This window comes from Nerophis lumbriciformis, linkage group LG37, assembly GCF_033978685.3.
Source record: "Nerophis lumbriciformis linkage group LG37, RoL_Nlum_v2.1, whole genome shotgun sequence".
In the NCBI taxonomy this organism is placed as follows: domain Eukaryota; kingdom Metazoa; phylum Chordata; class Actinopteri; order Syngnathiformes; family Syngnathidae; genus Nerophis; species Nerophis lumbriciformis.
In genome coordinates, this window is record NC_084584.2 from 1,785,001 (window position 1) to 1,812,500 (window position 27,500).

General features: G+C 30.7%; 1 protein-coding gene across 1 annotated transcript; it reads right to left on the reverse strand.

The window, feature by feature from the left end:
• Nucleotides 1-716: 716 nt before the first annotated feature.
• Nucleotides 717-25,331, reverse strand: gatad1 (GATA zinc finger domain containing 1). The gene is made up of 5 exons (XM_061931146.2): nt 24,756-25,331; nt 20,680-20,802; nt 20,543-20,602; nt 12,726-12,909; nt 717-1,441 (listed from the first exon to the last, which is right to left on the reverse strand). Exons 1-5 carry the CDS (start codon nt 24,951-24,953, stop codon nt 1,239-1,241), a joined length of 768 nt encoding a protein of 255 aa, XP_061787130.1. The 5' UTR covers nt 24,954-25,331; the 3' UTR covers nt 717-1,238.
• Between the last annotated feature and the right edge of the window lie 2,169 nt (nt 25,332-27,500).

A 27,500-nucleotide genomic window follows, 5' to 3' on the forward strand; every position in this document is an offset into this window, starting at 1 on the left:
CATTTACACTATTTATTTTTCAAACATATTTGTTTACTAGTAAACAAAACATTTACATTTTTCACAAATGTGTTTCCTAGTAAACAAAATATTTACCATGATTTATTTTTCCAAACACAGATTTGTTTACTAGTAAACAAAACATTTACATGATATTTTTTTAGATGTGTTTACTATTAACAAAACATTCACACTATTTATTTTTCAAACATATTTGTTTACTAGTAAACAAAACATTTACATGATTTATTTTTCCATAAATGTGTTGACTAGTAATAAAATATTTGCATAAACAGATTTGTTTACTAGTAAACAAAACATTAACATTTTTCACAACTTAGTTTACTAGTAAACAAAACATTAACATAATTTATTTAAAACAGATTTGTTTACAAGTAAACAAAACATTTAGATGTTTTCCTTTTCAAACACATATTTGTTTACTAATAAATACATTTACATTATTCAAACAGATTTATTTACTAGTAAACAAAACATTTATATTATTTTTCAAACATATACTTGTTTACTCGTAAACAAAACATTTACATGATTTATTTTTCCATAAATGTGTTGACTAGTAATAAAATATTTGCATAATTTATTTTTCAAACAGATTTGTTTACTAGTAAACAATACATTTTTCACAACTTAGTTTACTAGTAAACAAAACATTAACATAATTTATTTAAAACAGATTTGTTTACTAGTAAACAAAACATTTAGATGTTTTCCTTTTCAAACAGATTTGTTTACTAATAAATACATTTACATTATTCAAACAGATTTATTTACTAGTAAACAAAACATTTACATTATTTTTCAAACATATACTTGTTTACTCGTAAACAAAACATTTACATGATTTATTTTTCAAACACATTTGTTTACTCGTAAACAAAACATTTACATGATTTATTTTTCAAACACACGTTTGTTTACAAGTAAACAAACGTGTACATGATGTATTTTTCAAACGCACGTTTGTTTACTTGTAAACAAAACATGTACATTATTTTACAAACATATATTTGTTTACTTGTAAACAAAATATTTACATGATGTATTTGTCAAAAACACACATTTGTTTACTTGTAAACAAAACACTGACATGATGTATTTGTCAAAAACACTGGTCTTTGACTGCTGGGTCTGGCTGGAGCCATGAAGGTGAGACCAGGACCAGGACCAGGACCAGGACTGTACAAAAGGTCCATGTCAGCTAGCAGGCGCTAACGCTAACTGGCCCCGCCCACAGCCTCCTTGAGGGCCAGCACAGGTGTGCTGACAGGTGAGGGTGTGATGTGAGTCCAGATGTAGCCTCTCTCCGCCCTGCAGGCCAGTGTAGGGAAAGGTGAGCTGCGGGACCGGAAGTACTCTGAGGGGGCGTGGCATACAAACTCCAGGTACTCCATCTTCCTGGGCAGGTCTTCTTCTGGACCTGACAACACATACTAGTATTCACTTTATGACAACACATACTAGTATTCACTTTATGACAACACATACTAGTATTCACTTTATGACAACACATACTAGTATTCACTTTATGACAACACATACTAGTATTCACTTTATGACAACACATACTAGTATTCACTTTATGACAACACATACTAGTATTCACTTTATGACAACACATACTAGTATTCACTTTATGACAACACATGCTTCCATACTAGTACTCCTTTTATGACAACACATGCTTCCATACTAGTATTCACTTTATGACAACACACGCTTCCATACTAGTATTCACTTTATGACAACACATGCTTCCATACTAGTACTCCTTTTATGACAACACATGCTTCCATACTAGTATTCACTTTATGACAACACATACTAGTATTCACTTTATGACAACACATGCTTCCATACTAGTATTCACTTTATGACAACACATGCTTCCATACTAGTATTCACTTTATGACAACACACGCTTCCATACTAGTATTCACTTTATGACAACACATACTAGTATTCACTTTATGACAACACATGCTTCCATACTAGTATTCACTTTATGACAACACATACTAGTATTCACTTTATGACAACACATGCTTCCATACTAGTATTCACTTTATGACAACACATGCTTCCATACTAGTATTCACTTTATGACAACACATGCTTCCATACTAGTATTCACTTTATGACAACACATGCTTCCATACTAGTATTCACTTTATGACAACACATGCTTCCATACTAGTATTCACTTTATGACAACACATGTTTCCATACTAGTATTCACTTTATGACAACACATGCTTCCATACTAGTATTCACTTTATGACAACACATGCTTCCATACTAGTATTCACTTTATGACAACACATGTTTCCATACTAGTATTCACTTTATGACAACACATGCTTCCATACTAGTATTCACTTTATGACAACACATAATTCCATACTAGTATTCACTTTATGACAACACATGCTTCCATACTAGTATTCACTTTATGACAACATATGCTTCCATACTAGTATTCACTTTATGACAACACATGCTTCCATATTAGTACTCCTTTTATGACAACACATGCTTCCATACTAGTACTCCTTTTATGACAACACATGCTTCCATACTAGTATTCACTTTATGACAACACACGCTTCCATACTAGTATTCACTTTATGACAACACACGCTTCCATACTAGTATTCACTTTATGACAACACATGCTTCCATACTAGTATTCACTTTATGACAACACATGCTTCCATACTAGTATTCACTTTATGACAACACATACTAGTATTCACTTTATGACAACACATACTAGTATTCACTTTATGACAACACATACTAGTATTCACTTTATGACAACACATGCTTCCATACTAGTACTCCTTTTATGACAACACATGCTTCCATACTAGTATTCACTTTATGACAACACACGCTTCCATACTAGTATTCACTTTATGACAACACATGCTTCCATACTAGTACTCCTTTTATGACAACACATGCTTCCATACTAGTATTCACTTTATGACAACACATACTAGTATTCACTTTATGACAACACATGCTTCCATACTAGTATTCACTTTATGACAACACATGCTTCCATACTAGTATTCACTTTATGACAACACATACTAGTATTCACTTTATGACAACACATACTAGTATTCACTTTATGACAACACATGCTTCCATACTAGTACTCCTTTTATGACAACACATGCTTCCATACTAGTATTCACTTTATGACAACACACGCTTCCATACTAGTATTCACTTTATGACAACACATGCTTCCATACTAGTACTCCTTTTATGACAACACATGCTTCCATACTAGTATTCACTTTATGACAACACATACTAGTATTCACTTTATGACAACACATGCTTCCATACTAGTATTCACTTTATGACAACACATGCTTCCATACTAGTATTCACTTTATGACAACACACGCTTCCATACTAGTATTCACTTTATGACAACACATACTAGTATTCACTTTATGACAACACATGCTTCCATACTAGTATTCACTTTATGACAACACATACTAGTATTCACTTTATGACAACACATGCTTCCATACTAGTATTCACTTTATGACAACACATGCTTCCATACTAGTATTCACTTTATGACAACACATGTTTCCATACTAGTATTCACTTTATGACAACACATGCTTCCATACTAGTATTCACTTTATGACAACACATGCTTCCATACTAGTATTCACTTTATGACAACACATGTTTCCATACTAGTATTCACTTTATGACAACACATGCTTCCATACTAGTATTCACTTTATGACAACACATAATTCCATACTAGTATTCACTTTATGACAACACATGCTTCCATACTAGTATTCACTTTATGACAACATATGCTTCCATACTAGTATTCACTTTATGACAACACATGCTTCCATATTAGTACTCCTTTTATGACAACACATGCTTCCATACTAGTACTCCTTTTATGACAACACATGCTTCCATACTAGTATTCACTTTATGACAACACACGCTTCCATACTAGTATTCACTTTATGACAACACACGCTTCCATACTAGTATTCACTTTATGACAACACATGCTTCCATACTAGTATTCACTTTATGACAACACATGCTTCCATACTAGTATTCACTTTATGACAACACATACTAGTATTCACTTTATGACAACACACGCTTCCATACTAGTATTCACTTTATGACAACACATGCTTCCATACTAGTATTCACTTTATGACAACACATACTAGTATTCACTTTATGACAACACATGCTTCCATACTAGTATTCACTTTATGACAACACATAATTCCATACTAGTATTCACTTTATGACAACACACGCTTCCATACTAGTATTCACTCTATGACAACACATACTAGTATTCACTTTATGACAACACATGCTTCCATACTAGTATTCACTTTATGACAACACATGCTTCCATACTAGTATTCACTTTATGACAACACATGTTTCCATACTAGTATTCACTTTATGACAACACATACTAGTATTCACTTTATGACAACACATGCTTCCATACTAGTATTCACTTTATGACAACACATGCTTCCATACTAGTATTCACTTTATGACAACACATGCTTCCATACTAGTATTCACTTTATGACAACATATGCTTCCATACTAGTATTCACTTTATGACAACACATGCTTCCATATTAGTACTCCTTTTATGACAACACATGCTTCCATACTAGTACTCCTTTTATGACAACACATGCTTCCATACTAGTATTCACTTTATGACAACACACGCTTCCATACTAGTATTCACTTTATGACAACACACGCTTCCATACTAGTATTCACTTTATGACAACACATGCTTCCATACTAGTATTCACTTTATGACAACACATGCTTCCATACTAGCATTCACTTTATGACAACACATGCTTCCATACTAGCATTCACTTTATGACAACACATGCTTCCATACTAGCATTCACTTTATGACAACACATGCTTCCATACTAGTATTCACTTTATGACAACACATACTAGCATTCACTTTATGACAACACATGCTTCCATACTAGCATTCACTTTATGACAACACATGCTTCCATACTAGTATTCACTTTATGACAACACACGCTTCCATACTAGTATTCACTTTATGACAACACATGCTTCCATACTAGTATTCACTTTATGACAACACATGCCTAGTACTAGTATTCACTTTATGACAACACATGCTTCCATATTAGTACTCCTTTTATGACAACACATGCTTCCATACTAGTACTCCTTTTATGACAACACATGCTTCCATACTAGTACTCCTATTACGACAACACATGCTTCCATACTAGTATTCACTTTATGACAACACATGCTTCCATATTAGTACTCCTTTTACGACAACACATGCTTCCATACTAGTATTCCTTTTATGACAACACATGCTTCCATACTAGTACTCCTTTTATGACAACACATGCTTCCATACTAGTATTCACTTTATGACAACACATGCTTCCATACTAGTACTCCTTTTATGACAACACATGCTTCCATACTAGTACTCCTTTTATGACAACACATGCTTCCATACTAGTACTCCTTTTATGACAACACATGCTTCCATACTAGTATTCACTTTATGACAACACACGCTTCCATACTAGTATTCACTTTATGACAACACATGCTTCCATACTAGTACTCCTTTTATGACAACACATGCTTCCATACTAGTATTCACTTTATGACAACACATACTAGTATTCACTTTATGACAACACATGCTTCCATACTAGTATTCACTTTATGACAACACATGCTTCCATACTAGTATTCACTTTATGACAACACACGCTTCCATACTAGTATTCACTTTATGACAACACATACTAGTATTCACTTTATGACAACACATGCTTCCATACTAGTATTCACTTTATGACAACACATACTAGTATTCACTTTATGACAACACATGCTTCCATACTAGTATTCACTTTATGACAACACATGCTTCCATACTAGTATTCACTTTATGACAACACATGTTTCCATACTAGTATTCACTTTATGACAACACATGCTTCCATACTAGTATTCACTTTATGACAACACATGCTTCCATACTAGTATTCACTTTATGACAACACATGTTTCCATACTAGTATTCACTTTATGACAACACATGCTTCCATACTAGTATTCACTTTATGACAACACATAATTCCATACTAGTATTCACTTTATGACAACACATGCTTCCATACTAGTATTCACTTTATGACAACATATGCTTCCATACTAGTATTCACTTTATGACAACACATGCTTCCATATTAGTACTCCTTTTATGACAACACATGCTTCCATACTAGTACTCCTTTTATGACAACACATGCTTCCATACTAGTATTCACTTTATGACAACACACGCTTCCATACTAGTATTCACTTTATGACAACACACGCTTCCATACTAGTATTCACTTTATGACAACACACGCTTCCATACTAGTATTCACTTTATGACAACACATGCTTCCATACTAGTATTCACTTTATGACAACACACGCTTCCATACTAGTATTCACTTTATGACAACACACGCTTCCATACTAGTATTCACTTTATGACAACACATGCTTCCATACTAGTATTCACTTTATGACAACACATGCTTCCATACTAGTATTCACTTTATGACAACACATACTAGTATTCACTTTATGACAACACACGCTTCCATACTAGTATTCACTTTATGACAACACATGCTTCCATACTAGTATTCACTTTATGACAACACATACTAGTATTCACTTTATGACAACACATGCTTCCATACTAGTATTCACTTTATGACAACACATGCTTCCATACTAGTATTCACTTTATGACAACACACGCTTCCATACTAGTATTCACTTTATGACAACACATACTAGTATTCACTTTATGACAACACATAATTCCATACTAGTATTCACTTTATGACAACACACGCTTCCATACTAGTATTCACTCTATGACAACACATACTAGTATTCACTTTATGACAACACATGCTTCCATACTAGTATTCACTTTATGACAACACATGCTTCCATACTAGTATTCACTTTATGACAACACATGTTTCCATACTAGTATTCACTTTATGACAACACATACTAGTATTCACTTTATGACAACACATGCTTCCATACTAGTATTCACTTTATGACAACACATGCTTCCATACTAGTATTCACTTTATGACAACACATAATTCCATACTAGTATTCACTTTATGACAACACATGCTTCCATACTAGTATTCACTTTATGACAACATATGCTTCCATACTAGTATTCACTTTATGACAACACATGCTTCCATATTAGTACTCCTTTTATGACAACACATGCTTCCATACTAGTACTCCTTTTATGACAACACATGCTTCCATACTAGTATTCACTTTATGACAACACACGCTTCCATACTAGTATTCACTTTATGACAACACACGCTTCCATACTAGTATTCACTTTATGACAACACATGCTTCCATACTAGTATTCACTTTATGACAACACATGCTTCCATACTAGCATTCACTTTATGACAACACATGCTTCCATACTAGCATTCACTTTATGACAACACATGCTTCCATACTAGCATTCACTTTATGACAACACATGCTTCCATACTAGTATTCACTTTATGACAACACATACTAGCATTCACTTTATGACAACACATGCTTCCATACTAGCATTCACTTTATGACAACACATGCTTCCATACTAGTATTCACTTTATGACAACACACGCTTCCATACTAGTATTCACTTTATGACAACACACGCTTCCATACTAGTATTCACTTTATGACAACACATGCTTCCATACTAGTATTCACTTTATGACAACACATGCTTCCATACTAGCATTCACTTTATGACAACACATGCTTCCATACTAGCATTCACTTTATGACAACACATGCTTCCATACTAGCATTCACTTTATGACAACACATGCTTCCATACTAGTATTCACTTTATGACAACACATACTAGCATTCACTTTATGACAACACATGCTTCCATACTAGCATTCACTTTATGACAACACATGCTTCCATACTAGTATTCACTTTATGACAACACACGCTTCCATACTAGTATTCACTTTATGACAACACATGCTTCCATACTAGTATTCACTTTATGACAACACATGCCTAGTACTAGTATTCACTTTATGACAACACATGCTTCCATATTAGTACTCCTTTTATGACAACACATGCTTCCATACTAGTACTCCTTTTATGACAACACATGCTTCCATACTAGTACTCCTATTACGACAACACATGCTTCCATACTAGTATTCACTTTATGACAACACATGCTTCCATATTAGTACTCCTTTTATGACAACACATGCTTCCATACTAGTATTCCTTTTATGACAACACATGCTTCCATACTAGTACTCCTTTTATGACAACACATGCTTCCATACTAGTATTCACTTTATGACAACACATGCTTCCATACTAGTACTCCTTTTATGACAACACATGCTTCCATACTAGTACTCCTTTTATGACAACACATGCTTCCATACTAGTACTCCTTTTATGACAACACATGCTTCCATACTAGTATTCACTTTATGACAACACACGCTTCCATACTAGTATTCACTTTATGACAACACATGCTTCCATACTAGTACTCCTTTTATGACAACACATGCTTCCATACTAGTATTCACTTTATGACAACACATACTAGTATTCACTTTATGACAACACATGCTTCCATACTAGTATTCACTTTATGACAACACATGCTTCCATACTAGTATTCACTTTATGACAACACACGCTTCCATACTAGTATTCACTTTATGACAACACATACTAGTATTCACTTTATGACAACACATGCTTCCATACTAGTATTCACTTTATGACAACACATACTAGTATTCACTTTATGACAACACATGCTTCCATACTAGTATTCACTTTATGACAACACATGCTTCCATACTAGTATTCACTTTATGACAACACATGTTTCCATACTAGTATTCACTTTATGACAACACATGCTTCCATACTAGTATTCACTTTATGACAACACATGCTTCCATACTAGTATTCACTTTATGACAACACATGTTTCCATACTAGTATTCACTTTATGACAACACATGCTTCCATACTAGTATTCACTTTATGACAACACATAATTCCATACTAGTATTCACTTTATGACAACACATGCTTCCATACTAGTATTCACTTTATGACAACATATGCTTCCATACTAGTATTCACTTTATGACAACACATGCTTCCATATTAGTACTCCTTTTATGACAACACATGCTTCCATACTAGTACTCCTTTTATGACAACACATGCTTCCATACTAGTATTCACTTTATGACAACACACGCTTCCATACTAGTATTCACTTTATGACAACACACGCTTCCATACTAGTATTCACTTTATGACAACACACGCTTCCATACTAGTATTCACTTTATGACAACACATGCTTCCATACTAGTATTCACTTTATGACAACACACGCTTCCATACTAGTATTCACTTTATGACAACACACGCTTCCATACTAGTATTCACTTTATGACAACACATGCTTCCATACTAGTATTCACTTTATGACAACACATGCTTCCATACTAGTATTCACTTTATGACAACACATACTAGTATTCACTTTATGACAACACACGCTTCCATACTAGTATTCACTTTATGACAACACATGCTTCCATACTAGTATTCACTTTATGACAACACATACTAGTATTCACTTTATGACAACACATGCTTCCATACTAGTATTCACTTTATGACAACACATGCTTCCATACTAGTATTCACTTTATGACAACACACGCTTCCATACTAGTATTCACTTTATGACAACACATACTAGTATTCACTTTATGACAACACATAATTCCATACTAGTATTCACTTTATGACAACACACGCTTCCATACTAGTATTCACTCTATGACAACACATACTAGTATTCACTTTATGACAACACATGCTTCCATACTAGTATTCACTTTATGACAACACATGCTTCCATACTAGTATTCACTTTATGACAACACATGTTTCCATACTAGTATTCACTTTATGACAACACATACTAGTATTCACTTTATGACAACACATGCTTCCATACTAGTATTCACTTTATGACAACACATGCTTCCATACTAGTATTCACTTTATGACAACACATAATTCCATACTAGTATTCACTTTATGACAACACATGCTTCCATACTAGTATTCACTTTATGACAACATATGCTTCCATACTAGTATTCACTTTATGACAACACATGCTTCCATATTAGTACTCCTTTTATGACAACACATGCTTCCATACTAGTACTCCTTTTATGACAACACATGCTTCCATACTAGTATTCACTTTATGACAACACACGCTTCCATACTAGTATTCACTTTATGACAACACACGCTTCCATACTAGTATTCACTTTATGACAACACATGCTTCCATACTAGTATTCACTTTATGACAACACATGCTTCCATACTAGCATTCACTTTATGACAACACATGCTTCCATACTAGCATTCACTTTATGACAACACATGCTTCCATACTAGCATTCACTTTATGACAACACATGCTTCCATACTAGTATTCACTTTATGACAACACATACTAGCATTCACTTTATGACAACACATGCTTCCATACTAGCATTCACTTTATGACAACACATGCTTCCATACTAGTATTCACTTTATGACAACACACGCTTCCATACTAGTATTCACTTTATGACAACACATGCTTCCATACTAGTATTCACTTTATGACAACACATGCCTAGTACTAGTATTCACTTTATGACAACACATGCTTCCATATTAGTACTCCTTTTATGACAACACATGCTTCCATACTAGTACTCCTTTTATGACAACACATGCTTCCATACTAGTACTCCTATTACGACAACACATGCTTCCATACTAGTATTCACTTTATGACAACACATGCTTCCATATTAGTACTCCTTTTATGACAACACATGCTTCCATACTAGTATTCCTTTTATGACAACACATGCTTCCATACTAGTACTCCTTTTATGACAACACATGCTTCCATACTAGTATTCACTTTATGACAACACATGCTTCCATACTAGTACTCCTTTTATGACAACACATGCTTCCATACTAGTACTCCTTTTATGACAACACATGCTTCCATACTAGTACTCCTTTTATGACAACACATGCTTCCATACTAGTATTCACTTTATGACAACACATGCTTCCATACTAGTATTCACTTTATGACAACACATGCTTCCATACTAGTATTCACTTTATGACAACACATGCTTCCATACTAGTACTCCTTTTATGACAACATATGCTTCCATACTAGTACTCCTTTTATGACAACACATGCTTCCATACTAGTACTCCTTTTATGACACTTTGTGACAACACCTGCCTACCAAGGATGTAGGTTCCATACTAGTAGTCCTTTTAGGACATTTTGTGAGAAGATGTGCTTACTGAAGATTTAGGTTCCATACTAGTATTCGTTTTATGACACTTTGTGAGAAGATGTGCTTATTAACGATATAGAATCCATACTAGTACTCCTTTTATGACACTTTGTGAGAAGATGTGCTTACTAAGGATTTAGGTTCCATACTAGTATTCGTTTTATGACACTTTGTGAGAAGATGTGCCTACCAAGGATTAAGGTTCTATACTAGTATTCACTTTATTGTATTTTGTGAGAAGATGTGCTTACTAAGGATGTAGGATCCATACTAGTATTTGTTTTATGACACTTTGTGAGAAGACCTACCTACCAAGGATTTAGGTTACATACTAGTATTTGTTTTATGACACTTTGTGAGAAGATGTGCCTACTAAGGAGTTAGGTTCCATACTAGTATTCGTTTTATGACACTATGTGAGAAAATGTGCCTACCAAGGATGTAGGATCCATACTAGTACTCCTTTTAGGACACTTTGTGAGAAGACCTGCCTACTAAGGAGTTAGGTTCCATACTAGTATTCGTTTTATGACACTATGTGAGAAAATGCGCCTACCAAAGAGTTAGGTTCCATACTAGTATTCGTTTTATGACACGTTGTGAGAAAATGTGCCTACCAAGGATGTAGGATCCATACTAGTACTCCTTTTAGGACACTTTGTAAGAAGACCTGCCTACTAAGGAGTTAGGTTCCATACTAGTATTTGTTTTATGACACTTTGTGAGAAAACGTGCCTACCAAGGATGTAGGATCCATACTAGTACTCCTTTTATGACACTTTGTGAGAAGATGTGCCTACCAAGGAGGTAGGTTCCGTACTAGTATTCGTTTTATGACACTATGTGAGAAAATGTGCCTACCAAGGATGTAGGATCCATACTAGTACTCCTTTTAGGACACTTTGTGAGAAGACCTGCCTACTAAGGAGTTAGGTTCCATACTAGTATTCGTTTTATGACACTTTGTGAGAAAATGTGCCTACCAAGGATGTAGGATCCATACTAGTACTCCTTTTATGACACTTTGTGAGAACACCTGCCTACCAAGGATGTAGGATCCATACTAGTACTCCTTTTAGGACACATGCTTACCCAGGATGTAGGTCCCAGCATCAAAGTGGTCTTGAGGACTGGCCTGAGTGGGCAGCAGCCAGGTGAGAGCAGCACTCTTCTGGCAGTACTGGTCCTGGACAAAACCTCGGATCTGAGCAAAGTACGACTTGCCATCCTCCTCGTCGATCACCTTGATCACGTCCCCGATCTGGTAGAACACACCCTGACACACAAACACAACATATGTGGTAGAACACACCCTGACACACAAACACAACACATTTGGTAGAACACACCCTGACACACAAACACAACACATTTGGTAGAACACACCCTGACACACAAACACAACACATGTGGTAGAACACACCCTGACACACAACACATGTGGTAGAACACACCCTGGCACACAACACATGTGGTAGAACACACCCTGACACACAAACACAACACATTTGGTAGAACACACCCTGACACACAAACACAACACATTTGGTAGAACACACCCTGACACACAAACACAACACATGTGGTAGAACACACCCTGACACACAACACATGTGGTAGAACACACCCTGACACACAACACATTTGGTAGAACACACCCTGACACACAACACATGTGGTAGAACACACCCTGACACACAAACACATGTGGTAGAACACACCCTGACACACAACACATTTGGTAGAACACACCCTGACACACAACACATGTGGTAGAACACACCCTGACACACAAACACAACACATGTGGTAGAACACACCCTGACACACAAACACAACACATGTGGTAGAACACACCCTGACACACAAACACAACACATTTGGTAGAACACACCCTGACACACAAACACAACACATGTGGTAGAACACACCCTGACACACAAACACAACACATTTGGTAGAACACACCCTGACACACAAACACAACACATTTGGTAGAACACACCCTGACACACAAACACAACACATGTGGTAGAACACACCCTGACACACAAACACAACACATGTGGTAGAACACACCCTGACACACAACACATGTGGTAGAACACACCCTGACACACAACACATGTGGTAGAACACACCCTGACACACAAACACAACACATTTGGTAGAACACACCCTGACACACAAACACAACACATGTGGTAGAACACACCCTGACACACAAACACAACACATGTGGTAGAACACACCCTGACACACAAACACATGTGGTAGAACACACCCTGACACACAACACATGTGGTAGAACACACCCTGACACACAAACACAACACATGTGGTAGAACACACCCTGACACACAAACACAACACATGTGGTAGAACACACCCTGACACACAACACATGTGGTAGAACACACCCTGACACACAACACATGTGGTAGAACACACCCTGACACACAACACATGTGGTAGAACACACCCTGACACACAAACACAACACATGTGGTAGAACACACCCTGACACACAACACAACACATGTGGTAGAACACACCCTGACACACAACACAACACGTGGTAGAACACACCCTGACACACAACACAACACATGTGGTAGAACACACCCTGACTACTTTTCTGTCTACAACTACCTTATTGTTTATAATAACTACCTTTTTGTCTATAACTACCGTATTGTTTATTATAACTACCTTTTTGTTTATAATAACTACCTTATTGTTCATTATAACTACCCTTTTGTTTATAACTACCTTATTGTTTATAAAAACTACATTTTTGTTTATAATAACAAGCTGTTTGTCTATACCTACCTTATTGTTTCTATAACTACCTTTTTGTTTATAATAACTACCTTATTGTTCATTATAACTACCCTTTTGTTTATAACTACCTTATTGTTTATAATAACTACATTTTTGTTTATAATAACAAGCTGTTTGTCTATACCTACCTTATTGTTTCTATAACTACCTTTTGTTTATAACTATGTTTTTGTTCATAATAACTACCTTATGGTTAATTATAACTACCTTTTTGTTTATAATAACTACCTACTGTTTATAATAACTACATTTTTGTTCATAATAACTACCTATTTTTTATAATAACTACCTTTTTGTTTATAACAACTACTTACTTATAATAACTAAATGTTTGTTTATAATAACTACCTTATTGTTTTTATACCTACATTTTGTTTGTAACTACCTTTTTGTTTATAACAACTACTTATTTATAATAACTAAATGTTTGTTTATAACTACCTTATTATTTTTTTTACCTACATTTTGTTTATAACTACCTTTTTGTTTATAACAACTACCTATTCATAATAACTAAATGTTTGTTTATAATAACTACCTTATTGTTTTTATACCTACATTTTGTTTATAACTACCTTATTGTTTATAAAAACTACTTTTCTTTCTATAACTACCTTATTGTTTATTATAACTACCTTATTGTTTATAACTACCTTATTGTTTATTACAACTAGCTGTTTGTCTATAACTACCTTATTGTTTATTATAACTACCTTTTTGTCTATAACTAGCTTGTTTGTAATAACTACCTTTTGTTTATAAAAACTACTTTTTTGTTTATAATAACTACATTTTTGTTTATAATAACTACATTTTTGTCTATAAAAACTATCTTTTTGTTTATAATAACTACATTTTTGTTTATAATAAGTAGATTTTTGTCTATAATAACTACCTTGTTGATTATAATAACTACCTTTTAATTTATAATAACTACATTTTTGTTTATAATAAGTAGATTTTTGTCTATAATAACTACCTTGTTGATTATAACTACCTTTTAATTTATAATATTTACCTTATTGTTCATAATAAATACCTTATTGTTTGTAATAACTACATTTTTTTTATAACAACTAGCTGTTTGTCTGTAACTACCTTATTGTTTATTATAACTACCTTGTTTATAATAGCTACCCTTTTGTTTATAAAAACTACATTATTGTCTATAACTACCTTGTTGATTATAATAACTACCTTTTTATTTATAATAACTACCTTATTGTTTATTATAACTACCTTTTTACTATAACTACCTTGTTTATACCTACTTTTTTGTATATGACTACCTTATTGTTCATTTTAACTACCTTTTTTGTCTATAACTACCTTATTGTTTATAATAACTACTTTTTTATTTTAACTACCTTTTTGTTTATAATAACTACATTTTTGTTTATAACTGCCATTTTGTTTATACCTTTTTGTTTATAATAACTAACTTTTTGTTTATAATAACTACTTTTTTGTTTATAATAACTACCTTTTTGTTTATAATAACTACTTTTTTGTTTATAATAACTACCTTTTTGTTTATAATAACTAACTTTTTGTTTATAATAACTACTTTTTTGTTTATAATAACTACCTTTTTGTTTCTAATAACTACCTTTTTGTTTCTAATAACTACTTTTTTTGTTTCTAATAACTACCTTTTTGTTTCTAATAACTACATTTTTGTTTCTAATAACTACATTTTTGTTTATTATAACTACATTTTTGTTTATAACTACCATTTTGTTTATAATAACTACATTTTTGTTTATAATGCGACCATTTTGTTTATAACTACCTTTTTGTTTATAATAACTACTTTTTTGTTTATAATAACTACTTTTTTGTTCATAATAACTACTTTTTTGTTTATAATAACTACATTTTTGTTTAAAAAAAGCTACCTTTTTGTTTCTAATAACTACATTTTTGTTTAAAAAAAGCTACCTTTTTGTTTATAACAACTACCTTTGTGTTTATAATGACTACATTTTAGTTTATAAAACTAGCCTTAATGTTTCTAACAAGCCTTATTGTTGTTAAATAACTACCGTATTATTCCTAATAACAAGCCTTATTGTTCATAATAACTTCTTGTTTGTAATAACATACTTTATTGTTTATAAAAACAAGCATTATTGTTTATAATAAATACCCCTATTGATTTAATAACAAGCCTTATTGTTTACAATAACAAGGCTTATTATTTATAATCTCAAGGCTTATTATTTATCATAACTCGGGTTAATATTTATAATATCTATGCATATTATTTATCATAACTTGAGTTATTAAGAATAACATAAATGCTTATTATTAATCATAACTTGTATTATTATCAATAATATAGATACTTATTATTTATCATAACTTGGGTTATTATGTATAATATCAATTATTATTATTAATCATAACTTGGGTTATTATTAATATCAATGCTTATTATTAATCATAACTTGGATTAGTATTAATAATAATTGTAATGCTTATTATTAATCATAACTTGGTTATTATCAATATCATTTTTTATCATGAATCATAACTTGTGTTACTATTATTAATATCAATGCTTATTATGAATCATAACTTGTGTTATTATTATTATTAATATCAATGCTTATTATTAATCATAACTTGTATTATTATCATCAATAATATAGATACTTATTATTTATCATAACTTGGGTTATTATGTATAATATAAATTATTATTATTAATCATAACTTGGGTTATTATTCATATCAATGCTTATTATTAATCATAACTTGGATTAGTATTAATAATAATTGTAATTATTATTATTAATCATAACTTGGTTATTATCAATATCAATTTTTATCATGAATCATAACTTGTGTTACTATTATTAATATCAATGCTTATTATGAATCATAACTTGTGTTATTATTATTATTAATATCAATGCTTATTATTAATCATAACTTGTATTATTATCAATAATATAGATACTTATTATTTATCATAACTTGGGTTATTATGTATAATATCAATTATTATTATTAATCATAACTTGGGTTATTATTAATATCAATGCTTATTATTAATCATAACTTGGATTAGTATTAATAATAATTGTAATTCTTATTATTAATCATAACTTGGTTATTATCAATATCAATTTTTATCATGAATAACTTGTGTTACTATTATTAATATCAATGCTTATTATGAATCATAACTTGTGTTATTATTATTATTAATATCAATGCTTATTATTAATCCTAACTTGTGTTATTATTATTAATATCAATGCTTATTATGAATCCTAACTTGTGTTATTATTATTAATATCAATGCTAATTATGAATCCTAACTTCTGTTATTATTATTAATATCAATGCTTATTATGAATCCTAACTTGTGTTATTATTATTAATATCAATGCTAATTATGAATCCCAACTTCTGTTATTATTATTAATATCAATGCTTATTATGAATCCTAACTTGTGTTATTATTATTAATATCAATGCTAATTATGAATCCTAACTTCTGTTATTATTATTATTATCAATGCTTATTATTAATCCTAACTTGTGTTATTATTATTAATATCAATTCTTATTATGAATCTTAACTTGTGTTATTATTATTAATATCAATGCTTATTATAATCCTAACTTGTGTTATTATTATTAATATCAATGCTAATTATGAATCCCAACTTGTGTTATTATTATTAATATCAATGTTTATTATTAATCCTAACTTGTGTTATTATTATTAATATCAATGCTTATTATGAATCCTAGCTTGTGTTATTATTATTAATATCAATGCTAATTATGAATCCTAACTTCTGTTATTATTATTATTATTATCAATGCTTATTATGAATCCTAACTTGTGTTATTATTATTAATATCAATGCTAATTATGAATCCCAACTTCTGTTATTATTATTAATATCAATGCTTATTATGAATCCTAACTTGTGTTATTATTATTAATATCAATGCTAATTATGAATCCCAACTTCTGTTATTATTATTAATATCAATGCTTATTATTAATCTTAACTTGTGTTATTATTATTAATATCAATGCTTATTATGAATCCTAACTTGTGTTATTATTATTTATATCAATGCTAATTATGAATCCCAACTTCTGTTATTATTATTAATATCAATGCTTATTATTAATCCTAACTTGTGTTATTATTATTAATATCAATGCTAATTATGAATCCTAACTTCTGTTATTATTATTAATATCAATGCTTATTATTAATCCTAACTTGTGTTATTATTATTAATATCAATGCTTATTATGAATCCTAACTTGTGTTATTATTATTAATATCAATGCTAATTATGAATCCTAAATTCTGTTATTATTATTATTATCAATGCTTATTATTAATCCTAACTTGTGTTATTATTATTAATATCAATGCTTATTATGAATCCTAACTTCTGTTATTATTATTAATATCAATGCTTATTATTAATCTTAACTTGTGTTATTATTATTAATATCAATGCTTATTATGAATCCTAACTTGTGTTATTATTATTAATATCAATGCTAATTATGAATCCTAACTTGTGTTATTATTATTAATATCAATGCTAATTATGAATCCTAACTTGTGTTATTATTATTAATATCAATGCTAATTATGAATCCTAACTCCTGTTATTATTATTAATATCAATGCTTATTATTAATCTTAACTTGTGTTATTATTATTAATATCAATTCTTATTATGAATCCTAACTTGTGTTATTATTATTAATATCAATGCTAATTATGAATCCTAACTCCTGTTATTATTATTAATATCAATGCTAATTATGAATCCCAACTTCTGTTATTATTATTAATATCAATGCTTATTATTAATCTTAACTTGTGTTATTATTATTAATATCAATGCTTATTATGAATCCTAACTTGTGTTATTATTATTTATATCAATGCTAATTATGAATCCCAACTTCTGTTATTATTATTAATATCAATGCTTATTATTAATCCTAACTTGTGTTATTATTATTAATATCAATGCTAATTATGAATCCTAACTTCTGTTATTATTATTAATATCAATGCTTATTATTAATCCTAACTTGTGTTATTATTATTAATATCAATGCTTATTATGAATCCTAACTTGTGTTATTATTATTAATATCAATGCTAATTATGAATCCTAAATTCTGTTATTATTATTATTATCAATGCTTATTATTAATCCTAACTTGTGTTATTATTATTAATATCAATGCTTATTATGAATACTAACTTCTGTTATTATTATTAATATCAATGCTTATTATTAATCTTAACTTGTGTTATTATTATTAATATCAATGCTTATTATGAATCCTAACTTGTGTTATTATTATTAATATCAATGCTAATTATGAATCCTAACTTGTGTTATTATTATTAATATCAATGCTAATTATGAATCCTAACTTGTGTTATTATTATTAATATCAATGCTAATTATGAATCCTAACTCCTGTTATTATTATTAATATCAATGCTTATTATTAATCTTAACTTGTGTTATTATTATTAATATCAATTCTTATTATGAATCCTAACTTGTGTTATTATTATTAATATCAATGCTAATTATGAATCCTAACTCCTGTTATTATTATTAATATCAATGCTTATTATTAATCTTAACTTGTGTTATTATTATTAATATCAATGCTTATTATGAATCCTAACTTGTGTTATTATTATTAATATCAATGCTAATTATGAATCCTAACTTCTGTTATTATTATTATTATCATCAATGCTTATTATTAATCATAACTTGGTTATTATCAATATCAATTTTGATCATGAATCATAACTTGTGTTACTATTATTAATATCAATGCTTATTATGAATCATAACTTGTGTTATTATTATTATTAATATCAATGCTTATTATTAATCCTAACTTGTGTTATTATTATTAATATCAATGCTTATTATGAATCCTAACTTGTGTTATTATTATTAATATCAATGCTGATCATGAACCATAACTTGCATTATTATTATTCAAATCAATGCTAATTATGAATTATTGCTACCTTATGGAAGACAGACTCTGCAGTGATGATGGTTGCTACAGATTCTGGAGCTTTGATTGGCTGCACAAAAGCACACAAAAAAATGTAATAATTAATAAGCAGGTGAAAAAGTAGGAAGATAAAAATATGAAAATTACATTCTTCAATTTAAAAATGTGTCTTCTCCCTTTGCCTTTGGTGGAAACTTTCTTGTCAGACGCAGGAGTTTTGTACTTGGTGCTCCTCAGACGAGCTGACCTCCTGTGGATCTCCTGTTTGCACTGCGGGAATATAACACCACATATTATAGCATCATATCAATAACTGTAAATATTATATTAGAAATATTGCATCAATACGAGTAAAGAGAGTTGGATCAACAGTAAATCATGTATGAGTGAAATGATGTATTAAGTCTTCATGTTCCAAATAAACTAATCAATCAATAATAAGATGATAATATCAATAATAAGATGATAATATCAATAATAAGATGATAATATCAATAATCAATAATAAGATGGTAATATCAATAATAAGATGATAATACCGCCACCTGCTTCCCTGCGCCGTTCCAAATAAACAAATAATCAATAATAAGATGATAATATCAATAATAAGATGATAATATCAATAATTGGATGATAATATCAATAATCAATAATAAGATGATAATATCAATCAGATAATACTGCCACCTGCTTTCCTGCACCGTTCCAAATAAACAAATAATCAATAATAAGATAAATAATAAGATAATATCAATAATAAATAATAAGATGATCATATCAATAATAAGATGGCAATATCAATAATCAATAATAAGATAATAATATCAATCATAAGATTATATCAATAATAAGATGGTAATACAGCCACCTGTGCGTTCCAAATAAAGAAATAATCAATAAGATAATATCAATAATAAGATGATAATATCAATAATCAATAATAAGATGATAATATCAATAATAAGATGGTAATATCAATAATATGATGGTAATATCAATAATAAGATGACAATATCAATAAGATGATATCAATAATAAGATGATACTATCAATAATAAGATGATAATATCAATAATCAATAATAAGATGATAATATCAATAATAAGATGATAATATCAACAATCAATAATAAGATGATAATATCAACAATCAATAATAAGATAATATCAATAAGATAATATCAATAATAAGATGATAATATCAATAATAAGATGACAATATCAATAACCAATAATAAGATGATAATATCAACAATCAATAATAAGATGATAATATCAATAATAAGAAGATCATATCAATAATAAGACGATAATATCAATAATCAATAAGACTATAATATCAATAATAAATAATAAGATGATAATATCAACAATCAATAATAAGATGACAATATCAATAATCAGAAGATAATATCAATAATCAATAATAAGATGATAATACTGCCACCTGCTTTCCTGCACTGTTCCAAATAAACAAATAATCAATAATAAGATAATATCAATAATCAATAATAAGATGACCATATCAATAATAAGATGGTAATATCAATAATCAATAATAAGATACTAATATCAATCATAAGATCATATCAATAATAAGATGGTAATACAGCCACCTGTGCGTTCCAAATAAAGAAATGATCAATAATAAGATGATAATATCAATAATAAGATGATAATATCAATAATCAATAATAAGATGATAATATCAATAATAACATGGTAATATCAATAATATGATGGTAATATCAATAATAAGATGATAATATCAATAATAACATCATCAATAATAAGATGACAATATCAATAAGATTATATCAATAATCAATAATAAGATGATACTATCAATAATAAGATGATAATATCAATAATCATTAATAAGATGATAATATCATAATAAGATGATAATATCAATAATAAGATGATAATATCAACAATCAATAATAAGATGATAATATCAACAATCAATAAGATGATAATATCAATAATCAACAATAAGATGATAATATCAATAATAAGATGACAATATCAATAATCAATAATAAGATGATAATATCAACAATCAATAATAAGATGATAATATCAATAATAAGAAGATCATATCAATAATCAATAATAAGATAATAATATCAATAATAAGATGATAATATCAATAATTGGATGATAATATCAATAATCAATAATAAGATGATAATATCAATCAGATAATACTGCCACCTGCTTTCCTGCACCGTTCCAAATAAACAAATAATCAATAATAAGATAAATAATAAGATAATATCAATAATAAATAATAAGATGATCATATCAATAATAAGATGGCAATATCAATAATCAATAATAAGATAATAATATCAATCATAAGATTATATCAATAATAAGATGGTAATACAGCCACCTGTGCGTTCCAAATAAAGAAATAATCAATAAGATAATATCAATAATAAGATGATAATATCAATAATCAATAATAAGATGATAATATCAATAATAAGATGGTAATATCAATAATATGATGGTAATATCAATAATAAGATGACAATATCAATAAGATGATATCAATAATAAGATGATACTATCAATAATAAGATGATAATATCAATAATCAATAATAAGATGATAATATCAATAATAAGATGATAATATCAACAATCAATAATAAGATGATAATATCAACAATCAATAATAAGATAATATCAATAAGATAATATCAATAATAAGATGATAATATCAATAATAAGATGACAATATCAATAACCAATAATAAGATGATAATATCAACAATCAATAATAAGATGATAATATCAATAATAAGAAGATCATATCAATAATAAGACGATAATATCAATAATCAATAAGACTATAATATCAATAATAAATAATAAGATGATAATATCAACAATCAATAATAAGATGACAATATCAATAATCAGAAGATAATATCAATAATCAATAATAAGATGATAATACTGCCACCTGCTTTCCTGCACTGTTCCAAATAAACAAATAATCAATAATAAGATAATATCAATAATCAATAATAAGATGACCATATCAATAATAAGATGGTAATATCAATAATCAATAATAAGATACTAATATCAATCATAAGATCATATCAATAATAAGATGGTAATACAGCCACCTGTGCGTTCCAAATAAAGAAATGATCAATAATAAGATGATAATATCAATAATAAGATGATAATATCAATAATCAATAATAAGATGATAATATCAATAATAACATGGTAATATCAATAATATGATGGTAATATCAATAATAAGATGATAATATCAATAATAACATCATCAATAATAAGATGACAATATCAATAAGATTATATCAATAATCAATAATAAGATGATACTATCAATAATAAGATGATAATATCAATAATCATTAATAAGATGATAATATCATAATAAGATGATAATATCAATAATAAGATGATAATATCAACAATCAATAATAAGATGATAATATCAACAATCAATAAGATGATAATATCAATAATCAACAATAAGATGATAATATCAATAATAAGATGACAATATCAATAATCAATAATAAGATGATAATATCAACAATCAATAATAAGATGATAATATCAATAATAAGAAGATCATATCAATAATCAATAATAAGATAATAATATCAATAATAAGATGATAATATCAATAATAAGATGATATCAACAATCAATAATAAGATGATAATATCAATAATCAATAAAAAGATGATAATATCAATAAGATATCAATAATCAACAATAAGATGATAATATCAATAATAAGATGACAATATCAATAATCAATCATAAGATGATAATATCAATAATAAGATGACAATATCAATAATCAGAAGATAATATCAATAATCAATAATAAGATGATAATATCAACAATCAATAATAAGATGACAATATCAATAATCAGAAGATAATATCAATAATCAATAATAAGATGATAATATCAACAATCAATAATAAGATGATAATATCAATAATGAGAAGATAATATCAATAATCAATAATAAGATGATAATATCAATAATGAATAATAAGATGACAATATCAATAATCATAAGATAATATGAATAATCAATAATAAGATGACAATATCAATAATAAGAAGATAATATAAATAATCAATAATAAGATGACAATATCAATAATCATAAGATAATATGAATAATCACTAATAAGATGCTAATACTGCCACCTGCTTCCCGGCGGGGCTGCCCGCGGAGCCGCTGGAGGCTCCAGCAGAGGCCGCGGAGGAGAAGGAAGTTCCTGCGGCCACCAAGCTGCTCTTCACCGCGCAGTTGTTGCACAAGATGTCGCCCTGGCTGCCTTTCTTCCACATGGACGAAGAGTTGCTCTTGCACTGCGAGCAGCTCGGCTTCAAACCCAGCGGCATGTTATTATTATTATTATTATTATTATCTTTACATGAACAAGATTATTATTATTAATATGATCTTATAGTCCTCCACTCTTCTCTTGTCGAGCTTTCTTCACGCCAGCAAAGGTTAGTAATATTATTAATATGATCTTATAGTCCGTCAGTCTTCTCTTCTCTCGCTTTCTTCACGCCATTAATGGTTAGTAACATTATTAATAAGATGAATATGATCTTATAGAGGTTATTAATATGATAAATATGATCTTATAGTCCGTCAGTCTTCTCTTGTGTCTCTTTCTTCGCGCCATTAAAGGTTAGCCGCCATTGCAAAAATAACAACACTTTTCTTCTTCTGCTGTTTTCACTCATCGGAGGCTTTGCTGCCCCCTGCTGCATTGGAAAGGAACGCTGCCCCCTGCTGCATTGGAAGGGGGAAGCAACCGGCTGGATTTTAAAGTAGAATCGTTATAAATACCGAGAGATCGTCGCAGAATAATCATAGAAGTGCCTCTCTGGGCAGCATTATGATTTATATCAGGGTTATTGATAATCTATAATCAATAAGCCACAAAGGCAAAGTGGGAGTGTGTTTTGTTCTTGACGGCGTACCGTAGATTGCTCTCTTAAAATGGCGGGCAGTATGCGCATGCGTATTACGGTCATGGCTACACCGCCGTTTGTTTATGCTGTAAATTGTTTAAAACAATAAAAAAATAAAAAAAAGGTCTCACGGATAACAATTGAAATTATTCCAATAAAGGCAATAATTTCAGGGCTTTTGTATTTTTTTTCATTTTTTTTTTTTTTCATTTTATGAATGATTAATCCAGTGGGCGAGGGCGGACCTACGTCACCTCCGCCCTCCAATCCCCTAGCAACGCGGTCGCCATATTGAATTCGCTGAAAACAAACCAGCTCACAGCGAACACAGCATTGACAGAAAAGGCATTTAACGAGGTTTCGCGGCATTTTAAACTGTTCTAAATGGCGTATGATTATGTAAATAGTCTTTCCAGTGAGGCTAGGTTAAGATACGAGTTAAAATGTTCTGTAGTTGGATTAAACGACTGCCCTTACCGCCTTCCAGCAGATGCGTGGACTGATAATCCTACACAATGGCCGTACATGGAATTTGGAAATCTTTATGTCTACCTCACAAGCGCACCAGGTCGGTTGTTATATAACGAATAAATCACATAAAAATGGTTAAATCACCCAAGGTATGTTGATAAATGATAATAAGGATGACACGGTGGCTACCAGTATCTGTATATTTATTATATCTGTAGAGAGCTCATTCAAATTCAGTGTTACGGCGCACGCGCAGTCTACTTCTCCCTCCTCTGCGGGAGCACTTGGAGGAGCCGTTGACAGCGCGTTCGGACACGCCCCTGCTCGCGTTGAGCGCAGCACGCCCACGCAGCGACAAGCCTGCACACCTGCGACTGATGAGGGCGAGATCAATAAAGGACCAGTGGACCCAAGGATCGTCGCGGGAACTTAGTTTTCTCATGGTGTACCGTAAGCAACAAGCTTTATGCTCGATTCATGTTTCCTCTCCGTGCCTTGATTTGTCCCTTGTCTTCTCCCGTGTCCCCGCAGTACCCTCCGTCGCCTGTAAAGTGAGCTGTGCGTCTCACTTTCGCCTGGATCTCCCTCTGGACTCTGACTGCCTCCTTCGTTCCTAGACCTTTCTCTCGCCGCTGGATTCTGACGCCTCACTCTCGCCCCGGATCATCTGCCTGCCTCTTGGACCCCTTTTGCCTTGCCCTCTTTGGACTTGTCTGCTCCCTCATCCAACAGAACGGTAATACACAACAGCTAACTACACACATAGTCTAACACCACTCACTCTAGGGTTTTGTCACACACTCCATTTCATTAGTTTAGTTTATATTAGTATTGTTTTGTTATTATATATATAATAAATAATTGTATATACTGCCCCCTGGTGTCTGAGCCGTCACCTCCCCTTTAGTCTAAACACAACATTCAGTTCAGTATTATGATTTATTATTTGCTGAATTACTGGAAATAGCCTTTATACCGTATGTTATTGTTGTGCAACAACAACAACTTCAGCTGTCGAACGTTATTCAGTAAAAATTCAACGGGTTCAACATTAGCATGGACGGTATAGCCAAGTTGTGGTTAAGAAGGTGGATTTTTGTTCCTTATATTTACCAGAAACGAAGTGATCCGAACACACGACCCGGGATTTTGGGGGACTCCAGTGAGAACCGTCCTCGTTTTCCCGGTGTAAAGCTGCGAGCCATTTGTCTCGTCTCTGTGGGCTTTTAGCACGCTTTGGCAGAACAAAATACGACCTTTGTTTTCCCTGTTTCCAGTTGTGGTTTGCACAACCAAAAACAACACAGTTTTTTGGCATTTTGGAGGCAGAATGACGGGTTTAATCAGCGCAGGTCGACAGGTTAAAGAGTAATGGCGACGGTTTGTTTTCAACGCCAGTCAGGTTGCTATGGCTCGGAGAACCCGTATGTAGCTCAGTTGCCCGGATGTCGGCCCTGCCCCATAGGAGCATTTGGGTTTAACGGTCAGAAT